General features: G+C 44.3%; 1 protein-coding gene across 1 annotated transcript in view; it reads left to right on the top strand.

Moving 5' to 3' along the window:
• Positions 1 to 20,238, top strand: part of tenm1 (teneurin transmembrane protein 1) — a gene marked incomplete at its 5' end in the record, with an annotated part of 195,095 nt that overhangs the window by 4,143 nt on the left and 170,714 nt on the right. The window contains one exon of the mRNA XM_080465661.1: positions 1,265 to 1,591. Within this exon, the coding sequence (XP_080321787.1) occupies positions 1,265 to 1,591 (327 nt within the window). The remainder of the gene's footprint in view (positions 1 to 1,264; positions 1,592 to 20,238) is intronic.

Below are 20,238 nucleotides of genomic sequence, written 5' to 3'. Positions count from 1 at the left end.
TTGACCAACATCTAACACTGGGTGAAAGTAATTTAGAAAAAATATACAGTCAATTTTTGCAGAATTGTGTCTAGATTGGCTGGCTATACCAGCCGGAAATGAGAACTTATTCATAAAAATTGCCTGCTGTCTAATCAAGCCTTGAAATCAGTTTTCTTTTTCCTGTTCTCTAAATATATTTCCAAATGAAATGTTTAAGATGGGTTTTCAGCCTGCAGTCGATCCATGTTTGTTGCTTCTGGGAAATAGCCCTATTTGCTCCTGAATTGCCCTCTTGAAGCCAATTTGAGCTAAACATTGGTGTGTAGTGGTGACCAATCTTAGGCCGCTTTAATTCCAGCAGAACAGTATGTGAGCCACAGTTGGTCTTGACCCCATCAAACAGGCACAGCAGGACACATCGCTGGTCAATGGAGTGGTCAACAGGACTGTGGCTTATATTGAAACGCTGCGGCTTGTGTTCAGAGGGCTCGACCCCACACACATATTAACTGCACTAAGTGAGGAGGAAGGGAAGTCCTTCTCTCCCGAGCTCTCTGCCGCCTATACGCTACCAGGCGTATCTCTCTGTATAGATTTCAATTTATGCCGAGATTTCTTTACAATTACATCAGTTCCATCACTCCCACTTATACATTCTAAACAGAAAACTCAGGCAGTGAGGATTGAGGGAGAGAATTTACTCAACTGCCTCCACAGGAAAAAAAAAAGGGGGGAGCTCAATTGAATTGAATTGAATTGAAGTGTAACCAGAAGACTAACACAGTATATCTGATGTTCTCAGATAACAGGTTGATGCTTGGGATTGGAGGGCGCTCTAATACCTGAAAGCATATGAGGCTCAATTTTTCCCTCAGTCTGAGTCAATATTAATAAGGTTTGATCTTTATCTGATCTCTTCACCTCACCAAGGAGAATATAGATGAGATCAGTGCTCTGTTTGAGCAGCAGTTCAATACATCTCAAGCTCAATAACACACGTCAGGCAGCCCGAACAGGATATGGCTTCGCTGCAAATGGTTAAGAAAAATTGAGGGTGGCATTTTGATTTGGATTTATGCTGAAAAACTTTTAATAAATGATTGCTCAAATAACAGCCTGTCTCTTGACATAATTTGGGAGGTGTGCGGTATTTGGCTTGCAAATGCCCGTCTCTAACAAACACCTGGTCAGCTTAGTTGCTGAAGCAAATAAAAAACATTAGGGGCTTTACAGATCCATCCCTACGTTCCTCTCCATCTGCCGTCTCTCTCTTCTCCCGTAGATTTAGACTTCTGTAAGGCCGGCCAGATGAGGAGCCCGGACTACCACATCCACCCACAGCAGCAGCAGCAGCAGCAGCAGCAGCATCAGGAGGAGGAGGAGGAAGCGCTGTGCTCCGGCCCGGCCGCTCACGTCCGCGGCTACTCCCTCGGCGTGGGATCGGACGTGGACACGGAGCCGGAGGTGGACCCCTCCCCTGCTCACGGCCTGCAGCACATGTGGATGCGCGGCCTCAAGTCTGAGCAGAGCTCTTGCCTCACGAGCCGCGCCAACTCCGCCCTGTCTCTCACCGACACCGAACATGACAGGAAGTCTGAGCCTGACAATGGTGAGTAGGAAAAAAAACACATTTTCATTCCTCAATGGGATTGTCCATCACTCTGTAAAAGCAGAGATCGGCTTTTACAGTTGAGTAGCACACCTTTGATGATGTATTTTTGTTGGTGTAAGTAGCATGCAGCATACCCTGAAGTAGGGTAGCTGGGTTTTGGTTTTTTTTTTCATCTGGACAGAATTTCACATCACATATTGTATGTACACTCTCAATACGTTACCAGTAGGTTTCTCACCGAGGAATGGAAAGAGAAACAACATGGAAGGTTGTAAAGGTTTTTCAAGGTTTAAGTTAGAGCCTTGGGCAATTACGTGATTGAAAGTCCGTTTTTGAACTCATGGTAATGCTTAAGTTTGTCTTTCTTTGAAGGTTCTTTGATGTGACTAAATACAGGAAATGTGCTATTGGTTATTGGCTCTTGAAAGTGAGCTGGTTTTGGAGGTGAACCCGGGGTAGAGTGGGGATGGAGCTCCAGCAAAGTCCGGTGACGAACATCCGCAGAGTACAACTCGCCCAAAGACTGAATATCTTAAATATAAGATTGAAGCTTGGGCGGATTTGGGTTTAAAGTTTCGAGCAGAGAGGAGTTGTGGGGGTCGTATATGTGCAGCGCCTGACCGGCTGCCTTAGGGCACATGACAACCACCTCTGTGGGAGGACTCCAGCCTGCAAGGAAGGGAGAAGTTGAGAGGCGGGGGTGAAGATATGGGGCCAACTAGAGAAGAAGCCTGGGCTGGTGCCAGATATCTGTCTTACACTGCTGGTGCTTGGCTGGGCTCCCCGCAGATGGAGAGTTAGTTAGAGGTGCACACAAACAAAGACAGAGCTCTCCAACCCATCCCCAAGGGCACTGTCTGTTTATGTGCCACAAAAAAGGTGGAACATATTCAGTGGCTGAGAAAAAGAAGGGTGAGAGAGAGAGAGAGGGAGAGAGGAGGGGGGAATTAAAGATGGGGAAGAATAAGAGACAGGGAGAGAAAAAAAATGCTAATGAGAGAATAGAAATGGTAATGTAATGATATAATTAGAATGAGAATAAAAGGAAATGAGTAGTTGAGGGTAAAACAGGTGAAGGAGAAGCCAGCTTCGAGTGAGCGTTGGACATGACAATGAGAAGACTGAGGGAGAAGGAAGGGAGGGATGATGCAAGAAAGGTTTTAGGATGCTTGTTTATGTTTAGGGTGGACCCAGGGGGCCTGTTTAATGACAGGCGGTCTGGACATGGAGCCAGCCGCGGAGAAAAATCGCACGATGGGGGAGAGGAGGAGCGAGTGGGAGTGAGAGAGAGCGAGAGGAGAGAGGAGAGAGTGCTCGCAGCATTACACAGTAATCAATTTGAGATGGCTGCGTGCATATGGACCGAAGTTATTACCATTTGAGATGAGCGAGTCCATCTTTATCCAGGGTCAGAATTAAAGCCGCACCAAAAGAAAAAAAAAAAAAGAGGAGGAAGGCAGATGGAGGTGCAGCCGAGGAAACAGAGGTGAATGCAGATGGATGAAGTCACAGGAGTGAGAGGGGAGGATTTAAATGTTCAAAGCGTTTGGCTTTTGCCGCTACAATGCACCGGGAAAGCTGGTTTATGTGTGGATTGCATATGTCACATGATGATGGAGCGCGTGTCCTGTGGCTCCTCCAGACTCTGACACACTCTCGAGTATGTGCCTTATCCTTTCACTCACACTTACAACCCCTACCTCGCCCACCCCCTTCACCCCTCCTCTGTGTTCTCTTGACTGCATTGCTTTCCTTTACTCTTTTCTTCCTGCCCCTCTCCGCCACCAGCGGACCCATTTATTCTCATCCTCTCCCCTGTCCATCTCTCTCTGACACATGGCCAGGTGTGTCCATGCGTGGCATCCTCTAATAGGAAATGCATTATGGATGTCACATTTCTCTCCATCAGCACAACAAAGTCTCACACGCCCCTCTGTTCCCGGCGATAATGAAAGTTAGAGCCACTCGCGAAAAGATGTCGGTGGAAAAAAAAGGGGGGTCCGGAATCAAAAACCTAACGTCCCTGCCAAAATGAAAGTGCATTTTAAGTCGACCCGACCTTGCACTCCCTTTGTCTTCAGAGCTCGCCCCCTCCCAAGCCCATTAATGATGTCAGCTTCAAACTGGCGGGAATCCTTTTGTTCCTGGTCGTGATTGAAGCTGACAAGTCAATTTAGTCACTATGTGTGTGTGTTTGTGTGTGTATAGGTGTGGATTTGAAGACAAAAAAAAAAAAAACAAGAGAAAAGGAAATGACAGAATGAGGAGTAAAGGAGGAAGACATTCAGCCTGTGCCTGAAGCCACATTGGTGCAGATGTTTGTTTTTACTCTCTTTCATGTATTCGTGGGTTTCTGCGACAGGATGTTGGTGGTGTGCGCTTCGGCGGGAGGGGGTGTGGGGGTGTGGGGGGGGGGGGGGGGGGGGGGGGGGGCATGTCCAACTGTGACACCTCCCTTGAGGAGAGCTGTAGGCAGTCTCAAGCAGCAGTCAGACCCGCTGACAAACTCGGGAAAACATCAACACCCCGTACCACAGACGGTGCATGGTGAGAACAGAGATTGACAGTAGAAAGACAAAGCGTAGTTCAGGTGGAGTTTACTGCCGACACGCACGCACGCACGCACGCACGCACGCACGCACGCACGCACGCACACACACACACACACACACACACACACACACACACACACACACACACACACACACACACACACACACACACACAAACACGTGAGTGCTGTACGACCAAAGTATGTTGACAATCTGTAAAATTGTTTGTTGCTCCTTCATTGTTTTGTAGGCGATCTAAAACCAAACAGTAAATATAAATGGGGAAAAATAAGAACTTTTTTCCACACAGATCTATATTAGATTATTTTTGGTATGTGAGTTATAAAGTGGGCCACTTCCTGAAGTAACTTCACAGCAATAAACTTGGAAATATGATATTATTTATCACTTATTTAAGAAAACTATGGCCACGCATAGTGCTTCTCTACTTTTATTGATATTGTGTCCGATCTGATATGAATCAGTAAATTAAATAACCTGGCTTGGAGAAATGGTTGAACGAAAGTCTAAAAATGTTTTCTTTTCCAACTGATAGCGGCTCGGGGACCAATATTTTATTATTGAAAGGCTTTTTTCTAATTGTTTCCTTGGAATTAGATTCAAGTGTCAAATCCAATTCCCAGCTTTAATTTGTTCATTTGTCTTCATAGACTTTCTCTACCCTTATTAGATTCATGTGGCATGATTGTGGAATACATAATATAAAAGCTGTGGCTGTCCAGGAAATTATAAAAAAGTTCATTCAACATGCAGTCTCAGACTATGAATATAGTTCCTGTGATGGATTATGACCAAACCACATGAACTGGCTGCAGGGTAGTGCACATATAAGGAGATCAGCTTGAAAGTCGTGGGTTCAAGTAATATTTCTATTTTATTGTTCTTTCTTTTTAACTGTAGGAATAAAACACAAATACCTTTTGATGTAACATCAATATATTGATTGATTGCAAACAAAGCAGACCCATTACTCTATATGTCACTATAGTTAGCTTTTACTTTTATTTAAAAAAAAAAAAAAAAAAAGCCTCTAACCAGCCTCAGACTACAAATAGATCAATTAGCTGTGAATACCGTCCATCATTGTGGAAATATTCGACTCTACTCTGTGACTTTGTGTGAGACAAACGGCACGAGTCTGAATTGAGACTTTAATTAGCACGAGTGGCGACAGCTCTGCGGCACTCATACTTTAAAATCCCTTTATTGGATGCTTTTTATCTGATCCGCTGATTAAGTAACTTCTTTATGAGAGTTTGAAAACGGGCCTGAGTTCCCGATCCCACCCGCAGCATGTAGGGAGGTGGCAAATTTGCAGGCCCAGAGAATTTTCGTCAGCGTCTTAAAACGTTGATAAACAGCCTGAAAGTTTAGGGCACTTTAACCATACATGTCATTGCACAGCGTGTAGGAGAACACAAAGTCTGAGTCAGTTTGGTTGCACAATATTGAAAGAACGGAGCTAAAATAATATCTCTGGCTGAGTGTTGGATGAGAATATGCTGCAGAGACCATTGTCTTGTCTGTCTGTTACCAGGGTTACCAACTTTCATCTACCAGCTGGGGTGAGACTGTGTAGTGTTTGAAACAAAATCTGGACGAGGGAGCACAAATTATGCCTGTGAACAGATTTCGCTGGGAGTTATCAAGAAAATACATGTATTCGAATTATAATCTTCACAACAAAACCGAGCTTCAGCGTGCTGCTTCATTATCCTACCGTCTATCTCACTGCTTTATGCAAGCCTTAATTTCCGCTTATATCAATATTTCAATACCTTCTTCCATTAAAGTGTTTGAAACAAAACATTGTAATGTAATTATACTATTTATGCTCATAAAAATGCAGATCCCAAGAAACAAAAAAACATCCTGCATCGCTGGTTTTCAACTTATGGGAAACGTTTTCAAATGAAAAACCTTCATAATCGTTTCAGCAGTCCACTAACATGTCACTGATCTTTTTTAGAATTAGACACAGGTTGCTGTTTTATATGCAAGGTTAGTTTGACAGTGTTTTTTGCAGTTGCGATAGTTTTCCCGCATCAGTTTTGCCTTGGTCTGTGTCTTTATGTGCGTGAGCACTGTTTGGAACATGTTTCTACCCTAATTTGCGCGCTTTCCCCTGTCTTGTGTTTCCTCCTAACGAGATGTCAATGGGTTGATTTGTTATGTATGAAATGCAGTGCTTTTGGATTTGTTATTCACTTACACCTGGCGAGGAAGAATTTCCCAACGGGGACAATAAACCATATTGTTTTGTATTATATCAACAATGCAAATGAAAAAAAATTAAAATAAAATCCTGACAAAAGAGAAAACAAAACACTCGAAGTAACGAAAAATTTTGTACGTATACGGACATTTTAATTGGTAATTGGTCTGAATTGTGAAGCAAAAGAAAGACTCCGTGTGACAAGGCCACACACTTCAACTGCTTCGGAGCCAGAGTTTGTTTTGAAATCTGTAAGACATCCTGACACTCGGGTTTTGTCTTGAGTGCAGGGGAAGCCTTTTAACCTATAGCTATATGCTTATAAAAGAAATGGCTTTGAAGCTTCCTCTTTTCTTCCCCCTCAGACTGCACTAGAGCAGGAGATGGAGTCTAACAGCGGGTGAACCTGTGGAGCTAAAACTACGAGCCGATTAAGAGGCAATTTATTAGAATGGAAGGAAAGGGAAAGAAAAAAAAAACTGTCCGGCTTCATGAAGCAGCCAAACAAACAGTGCTGTGTGCTTAGTTTCTCTACAAACAGGACTATGAAAAGCACTATTTTTGAATGTAAATGTTATGGCACGGCGTTGTGATTATTTCCTGATGAACAACAGGCTGATCAAGTAAACAAGATTGGGTTAATAAGTGAGCTTTTGGAGGTGTTGGATATTGCCGGCAATAAACAGCGACTGGGTGCAAGTGCTTTAATAAATGTGACAGGCGGGGAAGAAGACTGGCGGGGCAGATAGATTCGATATCAGTCATCTGAATTACCACAGCGTGGAATAATAAGAATTGACATTAGCTGCATTATCTCCGCAACAACACTCTTGTATAATGAGATGCTAATTAGTTGACCACTTTGTCATTAGTTTAATCAGTTTTGCTCTTCTCGCTCTTCTCCGAGCTTATCTATTTCTCCTCTCCACTTAGGAGATTGACACATTGTCATGTAGCAGGCAGCCTCCTGGTTTTACATCACTGCTCTCCGCACACGTCGTTCACCCGGCGCCACGCCTCCCGGGGCAGCTGAAAACAGCCCCCGTCGCTCATTAATACCACATAACGTTCGGCGTGAAAATGCAAATATCTGTGTAATTACCCCGGCCCGAGTAAGCACTTGATCCCGATTGGCCGCAGGAGGTCCATTATTTTTTAAGGAACTTGACAACTCCCTTATAACTGATCACAGAACTAAATTAATACACCGGGAAAGGTTTGAGTTTTCCATTTCTGCCGTTCGCCGCAGATAATAGTTGGGAGGAAATGGCTTTTCAAATTGCCTCAAACATGGATTCCCCCCGAGTTAGCCATCAAGCCTCTTGAAAGCAGTGGCACTGAAAACACGTTTCATTATGGATGATGTACCTTTACACTGAGAGAGCGCAAACCATATCTCTTTATCTGAGTGAGGGAGCGGCCCTAGAAAATAAACAAAGCACAATATTAATTTGAAATGTTGATGAATTTTTCAAAGAATTGCATCCATATTCAGCATTTGGCATAATCATTATTCTCTACTGGTGTTGGATGAATATTCTCGTGCAGGGTGTTACCAGGAAAATAATAAAACTCGTCGATCACGTGAACCAAAGCCCGAAGACAAAGGAATTTCAAAATAATCGAGAGGCCCTCCCGCGTTAATTTCCATCAGGCATGAATTTATTTACACTCGACAGCTTGAGGCTCTTGATTTCAATTTGAGAAAATAATTTGTCAAACATATTCCCTTCCAAGTATTAATTCCTTTGTTCATGTGTATACCATATATTGACTCAGCTGTGGAACTGAGCCCGGATGAGTGACAACATTAAGCATGCGTGTACCTTCTCTTTCTAAACGATAATTCTATTTTAGACTTTGGCGGTTTGAAAATAGTTGCATGTTGAAGATATCACAGAAGACTCTTATAGTTCATGAACGACAAGGAGGTGGAGAAATATCCCACTTCCCACTGGGAATAATGCACGTGAATGCATTTGTGGGAAAATAAATGGAACCCTCTGAGCTGCATTTCACCGGCTCTTGGTTGAAGCGTTTGATGATGAGCTTGTTTGTCTCTCTTCTGGACTCTGACAGCAGCAATAAAACAGCACTGCTCCAGACGGCCGCGTTGCTTTTCTATTGCCAATTCATTGTCATGTGATTGCTGTAAAAACTGGGAAATAGGAACTTCCTTGCTGCTGAAAACTCCCAGTTCCCAACCGGTTGAATGCAGGAAAAGTTACAGTTGCTTGTACTTGCACTGTTCGAAAATGAAAACGAGTCAACACTAAATCAACTAAACATTTACTCACACGTATGCGTACTAGAATTCAGGAATACATTTCGGAGTTACTGCAATCCACCTACGGCTAATTTAAAAGGACTAATTTAATATAGCTGCTGCAGAAGTGAGCCAAAAGCCTTTCTGTCTCATTTCTGCTCACTAATTTCTATTTCCCTTAATGTGCCTTTTCAGTAGATGAAGGATAAGCGCCATGAAGACTTGAATGAGGTTCTGAAAGTTTCTCTGTAACAGAGTAGATGCTGCCAGGTCTACAACTCCCAGCTCCCTAAATGAGGCACATTGCTCCAGAATGGATTGTTGCTATTAAAGCCTCAAATAAAGTCACTTAGTGTTTATTTATTTTTTTATTTATTTTTTTATTTAAATACACAATGCAGTCGTCCTTGCCTCAAAACAAGACAAGCATGAATGTTACCTGAAACATAAATGCTACATGCCGGCCATAAAGCGGGCTGTTCGAGGGCCTCGGGGACTGCGCAATGTCACAGAGGGGCCCTTATTTCCTTCATAAGCAGGGTCTATTATTTTTTTTATAATGATGTGCGCAAAGTTTTTCTGTGAAGTTTTTCGCCAAGCTGTGTTCAAGTCAGAACTGCAGAAGGTTAGCAAGGGCGTGGAGACAAAGAGCGGGAGGCTGGTGTAAAAACACTGACCGTACAGTTTAATGAGCAAGTGTACGGTGCAGAGGAAGACAAAGGCAGGGCACAGAGAAGAGAGGAAGACAGAGGGCCTTGCTGGCAAAGTCAAGACTTTGCCCAAGATCTTAGAGGACCATCATTAGAACATGCTGGAAGTTTTACGCTACTTTTAATATCAGCCAGCAGTCATTTACTAAGTTGGAAAACAGCACTTGGATGTTCTGATGGAACCTGGTGAAATAGCAACAGGTGTTACACAGTATTAGAGTTTCAGATGGGAATCACATTTTTGAGGATTTCTCCGCTTTATGATGCAACGCTGACATTTATTAGGCAATCTGGACTTTTAATTGGATAGAGAGGGAATTACAAATGTTTCATGTAAGCTCCTTTATCCAGGAGTGTCAGATGAGAGCGTTTAAGCAACGTGAATGAAATGGATTTTGTGTGTTTTTCCTCCTTCTGATGTTGGAAGACACAAAGCTCTTTTTTGGCAGCTCCGCTGCCGCGATAACCTCGCCGGAATCGGGAAGCCGCAGTGCCCTCGGAGATTGAGACGTCTGCAGATGTGCCAATGCAGACGAGCGCACATGGACACACGCAAGCTGCGTCCTCGCCGTGTCCTCTCCTCACCTCCCCGGTGTGTTTGTGTGCGCGTGAAAGCAAAGGTCTAAGTGGCCACATCAGGCAAACAGCCGCATACTCTAACTCCCTCCTCGCCTTCCCGAGGCCCAGGGGGTTTTGCAGGAATGGATTTGTCTATTAGCTCGTAAAGAACATTGCTCAGTGCCATATCGATCATCTGAGCTGTAACGTTTAGGGTCTTTAAGTTGTAGAGTTGATCTAGTGGTACATGGACTCCCCTGGCTATTTTACTAGAGTGAGAGATGATCAACTTAACCCTGGTGCTGTGCTTGGCCAGAGGAAACGCTATAAACACGTCCGCTGGAGCCAGAAACCGTTTTTATTGAACCGCCCATTCAGCCGTCCAGGAGAGGCTGAAGAGCTACCATGAATCCACCAGGTGCCTCATTGTAGCGGCCGTGCAAGGAGTCCGCTTTTTCTCCCGCTCTTTAATAGCAGCCTCATCACACAGTTAGCCATGCAGGCCTCTGTTCTTGACAAGCTGTCAGGATGTTGGACCCCACCCTGTTGTCCTAATGATGGACCTTTACAGCTCACTGATCCAAAGGAGGAGCCACTGGACTGTAGCGTGGCTTGATGGGGGGTTAGGGATGTATGTTTGCGTGTGTGTGTGTGTGTGTGTATGTGTGTGTGAGAGAGAGAGACTGACGAGCGAGAGAGAAAGAAATCATTTTATGTTCTGTCTCTCGGTAAATGCTTATGCCCTTCCTTCATCCTCATCTCGCTGCCATGGCAACAGTCATCAAATCAGAACATCAGCCGGAGCTTTCATCTCTCGCCGTCCACTGGCTGCCTGCAGGCTGTCTGTATACATAAGCGCTGTGATGGAAACATCAGAGTCCAGCGACTACTTGCCATTTTAATAAGCGGTCACATCCCGCACGATCCAGCCGTCACCTACACAACAGAGGAGGGTGAGAAGCGAGCTCATATTTTCTCTCTCCCTCATGCACTTTTTTTATTTGGAAAAAAAAAACAAAAAAACAACAGTCAAATAAGTGGGCTTAAAACAGTTTTTAGCTCCCAGCACTGCTGGAGTATTAAAATGAGAGGAGAGCATGGTGAGTGGCACATGAATAAGCTCACAGCAGAAAGGAACAATAGCCCTGAGAATGTACCGAGAGATTAGTGCAAATCAGAGTGTTCTGCACTGGGGGAAGAGAGGCTGCGAGGGGGCGGAGGACACAAAGGTGCCTGTATGGACAAACGAACACACAAACCGAGATGCCCACACATGCTCCCGCTGTGAGGTGTGTTTGTGTGTGTGTGTGTATGTGAGGGTCAGTGGTGTATGTATTTTGGATACGTGGTCGGAAATACAAGCATAAACATGGCGCGATTGACAGGAACAGCCATGGAGACGAGGAGGAGGGATAAAGAAAAGAAAAGTTTTTGAAAGGAGAGAAATGTTCTCATCCTGTTCCCTCGTGTCTAAAGTGTTTTGAGAAAAGACGCCGGCGTCTGAATGGGCAGCTAGAAAGCGCCAAATTAACAATAACGGAGAAAGGGAGAGAAGGAGTAAGCAAATCTGGACCTTTATATCTTTCACAATGCAATCCTGAGCGCGGCTGAATCGAACCTGTCGCTTAGCAGGCTTGTAGCGTGGAATAAAACTTCCCAGAATAATGAACACGCAGGTTCATTGTTAATCTGATAATCAGAATTGCCATCTGAGCCTGCAGAGGGATTTGAAAGCATTTGCCAAGAGGATGTCAGTGATAGTGGTGACAGCGTCGTGGTGTCGCACCCTCCCTCACCCCCCCCACGCGTCTCCCCGCCGCCGTCAACAATCGCTGCCATTTTGATTTAACTGCTTATAGTAATGGCTTCTCCTCCGTCGCAGCCGCCACGCCGCTGCCAGGGATACTTCTGCCATTAGCTGGTGTCGGTGCCAGTGTTAAGGGCTGCCACCGCACCTCAGTGCCAGCAGTCGAGGCTGTTGTTACATGGCGCGATGCCCCGAGCCTGTCAGACCTCCAGGGCGTGCACGCCACCTGTCGTTATCAGCGCTCAGCCCTGGCAGCTCCGGACAGTTAATGGTCCATTGGGTCTCACCCAACAATCTGCTGACCAGTGTGAGCGCTGCTGGTCGGGGGACGGGTGGGACACCTGCACACACAACCCCAACGTGTACGTGAACGCACCTCTGAAACTGAGGAAGCGGCTGGGAAAATGAAGGCGGGTACACAAGTCTATTTAACATATTCACTTTTGCCCTGGGATGCACCTAAACTCTCTGGAGAGGTGTCAGTATGATTTATAGGGCTGGATTGTAACCTTTGTCACAGGCAGCTTTTAATTGAAAAGGCAACAATAGGACTTTGGAAAGCCATTAATTGTTACGGTTAATTAAGGTAAACATTAAATGAAGAGATTTTTAATTGGTTTCTCTTGATGAGGGTAGGGATTTGGGGTGACCAGAATCTGCATGTAAATAACTGAAAACTCCTCCAGGCCTTGGTTGTCGTCTCTCTGTCACAGAATCCTCTCTCTCTCTCTCTCTCTCTGTCTGTCCGTCTTTCTCCCTGTTTGTTTTTGTCTCCACTTCTTTTACCCCCAACCCCCCAGCCCCCACCCCCACCTGCCTGCACACGCCACACAAGCAGACGTGCACCGCGGGCTTGTGCACCTTGAGCCACGACCGAGCTGTCAGCGACACAAATGGGGTGCTTTCGTCAAGTGGCATTGATGTGATGTATGTACACGCTAAATGCTAGACTGGCGGTCCCTGAAGAAACACATTTGTTAAGATGAGACATGACAGATTGGCATAAGATGTCACCTTCATATTTACAATACACAAAATTATCCCGAGGCCTCCACCATCCAAGCGGGCTGTGTTTATTTTTAGCAATTGGGTTTTTTTTTGTTTGGCGATGTATTTTTTTAAAGGGAGAAGTATCCGTCGGTGCGCGTGTGCCCACCGGTACTCATCACAGAATGCTTGATTGACCACATCCTCCTTCCGCTCGGCGTGCGCTTATCTGCTGTCATCCCGTGACAAAGATTACAGTGTGTACATATGGAAAATAGTACAAATACATCAGACGCTTTCGCCTTTATTCTTTATTGTATTTATTCTGTTTGTCCTCCGAGCAGCTGCCACACGTGCTGGCGGAGAGGGCGTTAACACTGCGCCCAATCACTTTGCTTGATAGATCACCCTCGCACCAGATAGATAATCACGCTGTTAAATAAATAGCTCCTTAAAATGCTTCAGAACGCTGCTAAAAGCATGAGCATTTTATGGGTGACACGGGTGGGGGGGGGGGGGGGGGGGGGGGGTGTTGACGGGAGAGGCAGTGGGACTGAATTTGCATGGCGGCGTCTGCAGGTGAACGTGTGCGTGTGGATGGAGCAGGCAGACAATTGGACGGCTGCTTGGTCACCCCGTCACCCCGCTGCAGTGGAAAAGCTTCTCATGGCCAATGCAGTGCTCTTGCCAGTGTTTCCAAAAAAAAAAAAAAAAAAAATGAATGTGCTAGTGCCATCCAAACAGATGCTCAACGCCATTTCCAGATAGTGTTTGTGTGTGTGTGTGTGTGTGTGTGTGTGTGTGTGTGTGTGTGTGTGGTGGGTGGAGTGAGGATGTGCACGTGCGTAGATACGAACGTCGCACGTGTGTATGTGAGCGAGTACGCTTTGCTTTTGTTAATGCCTGTGTTGCCGTACTTTGCTCCAAACAGATGTTTTTCTTTCCTCCCCCTACTGTTTATGTGTGTACTTGCGGAATCAGATCAACACCAGCCGGTGCTGTGAGTCTGGCCAAGGTGGATAATATTCAGGGAAAGCTGCGGACAAAAGCGACACACAAACACGCGGCATTCGAGGGAATGGGTATGAGTGCGGTGTACCGGGGACACATGTAAGCAAACCTTTACATTGGATGTGCTGTGACATTCCCTGCTTCGTCTGAGTCGGTGGATTAAGGAGGAGATTAACGCAACATGAACAGTTAAGTTGCTCGGCAATCACAAGAAATTGCATAGATTTAAGGACCTTTAGAAGTGCGTGCAAACTTCAAGAACAGCATTGAAACCCTTCCATTCAAACTGTGATTTCTCAAGTACAATAGGCACGTACATTAGGACGTTAGGTCTGTATTATTAGGAATCCATAGAATCAGTGCTCGAACTCTTTCTTCAAAACCTTTCCTTTGAAGCGTTTTAAACTGAAAGGAGGAGCCATGATAACTTGCAGATTAATGACGTAGCAACGAATCCCGCCTTTCTCATTGGGTGTTCATCTGAAATGCAAGCATGAGTGTCTGGCAGGAAACAATCCTTTCTAGTCACGTCGCACAAAGGTCAGACTGGTGTCCTCAGCTGCATTCGGCGAATGCACAAATGGAGCAATCAAGCCATTGTGCAGGTTTGACTTCTTGCTCTCCTTCATCTGTGTTTTAAGTATAGACCGTTATTGTCGCTTACTGCAGTTTGTTTCTATTTCAGACCGTATCCAAATAGATAGATCGATACGTTCTTACTCCACTTTCTTGCCACAATTCAAAAACACATATCTGAGGTTGATTTGTGTCTCTAAAATATCAGTATGTGTGATTGTGGGTCTGTTTGTGTGGACTGGTGACCTGTCCAGGGTGTAGTCCCCTTCTGCTGGGGTCTCCTCCGGCCCCGCCTGAGAACTTATGTTGGCTAAAGCACTATAAAATATGAATGGTTGGATAAACAAAAACAGTGTTTTGAAAAGTACTACTCAAATAAGATAGGTTTTTTAAAAAATATGCAAATTTTAAAAACTTAACAGATCACTCAATGCACCTATTGCTCCTTTCAGTCAAGAGATAGGCACCGTCCTTGTCTTTATAATCACGCGGTGTGTGGATGTGTGTGTGAATGGGTGAATGTGATGAACTACGTAAAGTCCTTTGGGGCTGCTCACGCAGCTGAAAGGCGCTATATACTGTAAGTGAAATCCATTTACCATTTACACCAACCAAACGTTATATTTCTATTGTCAAAATTCAAACCTAACTTCCAAGTGATTGTTCCAATGTTCATATGTAACTTTTTAAGTGCTTACACAAGCAGTACGTAAACAACATTTCACACGAACAGCAGTTGGAGTGCAGTGCACATCCGTTTCACTTTGTCGTCGGCGGGGAAAAGCATTTACTCCTGTGCTATTCCTCATGTGTTGACTAGCTCCCACTCTTGTATGCGTGCGTAGGATTTAAATTGCGGCCTAGAAACACAAAGGATTTACCTGAATGTCTTGAAGAAGGGAGGCAAATTCATTACTGGCGAGGGTCATCTGGGTTGTGGTCAACGACGGCGTTTTCGAAAAGGGCCTTTGAATTGTGGCTGACTTGAAGACGGGGAGGATTCACGTGATGGAGTATTGAAGTTGCTCCAAGTACTACTGGGTTCTCAGTGGTGTTTGGTATCTTCAGTAGTATTCGGCGGGCAGTGATGATGTGGAATGATCCGGATGCAATATCAAGGCGACCCACGAGGCCCTCTGAGGCATGACTGTCATCTGACGCTTCATTTATCGGCTTTTATCCACAAAAAAAAAAAAAAAGAACGAAAAAAAGCGCCTGCATCCATATTTGAAGAAATATTCCGAGAAACAATTGCATTAAAGAACATGGCTACATGATTATACTTAAGGTCTAAAAACAGAATCAGTTCCGAAGAGTTTTTCTTAGTATTTTCTTAATGTCAACTTTAAAACATTTTTGTGTGACTGTCATGCCCGAGTGTGTAATGTGTGTCCTTATGCAGCCTGGGAAGAGTCACTGCCTTGAAAGAGAAAAGGGAGCAGGTTTATGTGGCATCCACTATTAGATCACGCTGGTTTTTTTTTCCCCGACCTGATTGAACGCAGCCTTACTGTGCAAGATCTGCGCGTGTGAGACGTACCGAGGCCATTTCCTTCGCCGTTCATTCACTGCAGATCCCCGGGCAACATATGAGGCCACGTGCTCTCAATCTGCATGTATGCACCACTTCGCCGACTCTGCCGGCTCCAGTAAGAGGCGGGGCAGGAAACAGAAGGAGCATAATCAAATCCAGTAAAATGAGGAGGTGATGGAAGTGGTTGTAAGGAAATGCATATCATGAATGAATGGACTTAATTTTACTCGGTGGGGCCTGTGTTTATGCACTGTAGCCTTTGTAATGGCCTCTCTTTTAATGTGCTCTTGTTAATGCCACACTTCCAGGAGGGAAAGCTCCGCCCCACCTGCGTTAATGCTGCTTCGCCTGTCAGGCTTTTCATTGCAGCATGACGCATTCGAGTTTATAAAACTAACTTTGCCAGATTTATGATTGAGATGTACAATAATTTCTGAAAAGGCTCCTTGATTTTAACTGTGGCAGAGATACCCGAGAGCCTCGGCTCCCAACTGTTGATTGTCACTGCTTTTGACTGCCTTTTAATCAAGCTAAACTTTGTTTCTTAAGTCTTTTGAAAAATCTTTGCCTCTGACTTTTTCTTTCGTGCAGCTCTGTTATTCATTACAACAGCGGTTTCTGGAGAGTTAACTTCCCAGAATCTGACAACGCTAAGTTTTCTAACATTAGGATAATGTCAGTTAAAAATGACTAAATCTACGATCGAATCACTGAAAGACCAACTCCAGTGGATTTTCTTTTTGTCCGGTTTCCAACTGTAAAAAACATTTCATTTTTTTTGGGGGCTATTTGTTGTTAAATCATCAGTGCAGACAAGCGTAATGCACAACCGATTCTAATCTCTGTGTCTTCAGACGGCTCAGCCGTGGACGAGGCTGAAAGGTTCTGCCGGAAAGAATGGATCAAACCAGCTTTTGGCTGAAAGCACCTGAAAGGAGCGTTTCTAGTGGCTGCAGATCAGACCTGCTCCACCTTCAATGACTGGACTTAGTCCGACTCACAAAAACACATTTCTGGACTCGCTCATTTGCAGAGCTTGTCTGCTCTGATCAGGGCTTTGATTGAGGTTTTTACTCTGACCGGGCCGCGGTGCGCAAACTGAACTCTGCAATAACTCTGCGTTTTATAATAACTCAGCAAAATGCAATCACTGTTCACATCATGTATTCATTTAGTAAGAATTTCCTAGATTCTTTTGGTGGTTGGTTCCTTTTCCATTCCACACAAATCTATATCCACGATAATAACTTTCATTTGATATATTCTCGCATGAATAAGACCGCTTCGAGTCAATTTAACCCTTTATCGCCCTGCTCAGCTGTTATAGAGAGAAGCTTCTGATTTACTGTTTTTAGTTGCAACTTTTGGGGAATCTTTCAACCTAATTAAACCACCTCAACAAACCATTTCTTCTGCGTCATCTGAATTTAAATCTATCATTGTCGGAATAAAAAAAGTGGTCAGTTTCCTTTCAAACTGTTTAAATGATTACACTCGCAAAGTTGCAAAACAGTTATTTAATCGAACATGTTTTTTTTCTATTATTGCAAACATTATATTTAATACACTTTCAAATGAACTGACATCTTATTAGATGAAATATGATGCAAACTGGTCAAGTGGCATGAAAGAAAGATTACGCTTACAGGAAGAAAATAAAACTGAAATAAAGATCTTTTTTTTGAAACATATTTTTATTATAGGGGATATTGGAGCATTAAAGCTATTGATATACAAGTAACGTGTAAAATACATCGCTTTTTATTTGAAACTCTACTTGAGGGTTCGTAAATGCACGGCTCTGTACACATGCACACGCACACACATAAAATCAACATTATGCAAATTGAGGCTGTTTATTCCAAAACGTGGCAGATTTATTTATGAATTATCATTTTTTATTACAAAATGAAGTGAACATTTGTTCTATACAGTTATTATACGCGACAGTGTAACGCGGTATACCTTGATAAACTTCAGAATGAGCTTTTTTGTTTGAGCGTATCAAGCTGTTCATGCCCGGGGGCCGCCAACAGCCCCTAGTCACAGCGCAACATCCATTGTACTCCACTGGATGATGAGTTTATGAGGGGAACACGTTGCCCTTTGTATCCTATATGTTCTCTTGTATGAGTCCATACAAGGTTTACTCGGAGCAGATCTGTGGAGTCAAGGTGCACACTGGGGTTTTTTTTTGGAGCGCAGCAGCGGGTTCCTCCTCGGGGCACGGTCGGACATCACACTCCATGATTTGCCAACAGTAGATTCATGAACACAGATGTTCAGCGGGATATCTTTGAGCCTTTAGTTGTTACACTGGGGCTCCTCTTTTCTTTTTTTTTTCTTTTTTTTTGCCTCTTTGAACATTCTCCATTGTACTTTTTGGAGTCATCTTGGCTGCGCACTCACTTCAAGGTAGAGCTTCATTTTTAGACAGTCTGTGTTACTGTGAACAGATCAATATCCAAACTCTTTGAGATTTACTTTGTAACCTTTTTCAGCCTCTTACCATGTAATGTATCTTGATCGTGGGCTTCTCTGAGATCTGTTTTTATTCTTATTTGTTCAAAGGAATTGTTCATAACAGGAGGTAGTGAGTGGAGCAATCCTTTAGGTTCGTTCATTTATTGTATGCTATGTTTGCTGTTTGTTTCTCCACTTCTCTTAATGTCATTACACAAAATTTGTAAACGGTTCCAAAGTAGAAAACAGATCAAGATTTCACCATTTTCCCCTCCTAATTTATGAATAGAGCTTGGTTACACAATATTGAGTGAAACACATTAACATTTGAGGCACATTTGAGGGCAGGCGAAACGGTTTAATCCATTTTTGCATGCTTTTTCTCTTCTATTTTGGTTTTAGAAAAGATTTTTTTTTTTTAAAAAGACGTGACGTACAATCTACTTAAATACTTACTATGACTCCGAGCAGAGCTCCATGCATGCTGCTCCAGACTGTGGAAAAAATCCCGAGCTTTAAAAACCTGCTGTGTCTCAGTGTGGTTCCTAAATTGTGATTGGACAATTGTCGTTTTGGGGTGGTGTTAAATTTAATTAGTTAATTTGCAGCAAAAATAATAAGCGTGATACATGATGAAGCATGAAGGTGAACAACAGGAGCTCGGACTATAATCCAATTCCCTCTCCGTCCATCTGTAACCTCCGGGTATATTACAACCTCAGAACTACAGATCTGTAGTTTTTAGATGGAGTGGGTATGCTCCTTTTAAATCCCCCCTCCCCCCTCCCCTTTCCTCCCTGGAGGGTTTGGTGTTACATTCAAGGTACAGTCATCTATTGTTTTTCTATCTGCAGTGGAATAAAGGGAAAAGGCTGCAGCCCGGGCGGTGTGGAAGATCCCTGTACGATTTTAGGACGGGCAGAAATGAGTCTAGCCTCGGCGATGTGTTGAGAGATGATCACCTCGGGGAAGAGAGAGAGAGAGAGAGAGGGAGAGAGAGAATAGGTGGATGCGGTTCTTCTTTCCCAGTGTTTTTTGGGTCAGCACCGGAGATGGGTCAGCACACAGGCGGAGGTGAAGGAAACGGAGGGAGGAAGAATGAATGAGAGTAATATCTCATATGTCTGTCTTTGCCCCTGGTTGCCCTCAGTCAAATCCCCACCATTATGCTTTCATGCCTGATTTATGTGATGCGGATGATGTAGCAGTATCTTTTCTTACTGGTTTATGAGAGGGGAAACAGAGAGGTGGCAACCACTGTAAAGCAACTGTGAAGATGCACATATATAACCATACCTATCTCTCTCTCTCTCTCTCTCTCTCTCTCTCTCTCTCTCTCTCTCTCTCTCTCTCTTTTTATATATGTATGTATCAGTGCAACACAAAACAAGCGCTAAATATAAATCTTGATGTGGACTAACACTACATTTACGTGTCCTCATAGCTCAGAGCACTGCAACTTCTCCTTTTCCCGGTGCGATCTTGAGTGGGCAGGGCTTTAAGCGAGAGCTATTTACATCTGGACCGTCTCAGCTGAATGGATCCCCCCCCCCCCCACCCGATCTCAGGCGGGTGGTAAAGAAGGGGCGAGGGAAGACAAGTGGGTGAGACGCGCAACGTATCAAACGCACATCTGCAGCTGTGTGCAACATTAGCGGGACAAATGTAATGTGAAGCACGATCAGCGCTAATGTTTGGCCAGAGGCAGGGAGGGATAAACGGGAGAGGGGAGGAATGGGTGGATTAATATTCTCATGACCGTTGCGTGGCCGCGAGAGGCGCGACTGCGCGGGAGAGCTTTCATCACAAGCGAAGGTTCGCATTGGTGCGGGTGTAACGCGGGCGTGTGATCGCCGGTGGAATAAACACGGATGGCTGGTGGTGCTGCAATCGTCGGTTAATACTTTAATGAAGACGTGATGGCTCAGAGATCAAAACCTCTCC

Source organism: Lipophrys pholis (assembly GCF_963383615.2).
Source record: "Lipophrys pholis genome assembly, chromosome: 6".
Taxonomy (NCBI): domain Eukaryota; kingdom Metazoa; phylum Chordata; class Actinopteri; order Blenniiformes; family Blenniidae; genus Lipophrys; species Lipophrys pholis.
This window is presented reverse-complemented; position numbering and strand designations above follow the sequence as displayed.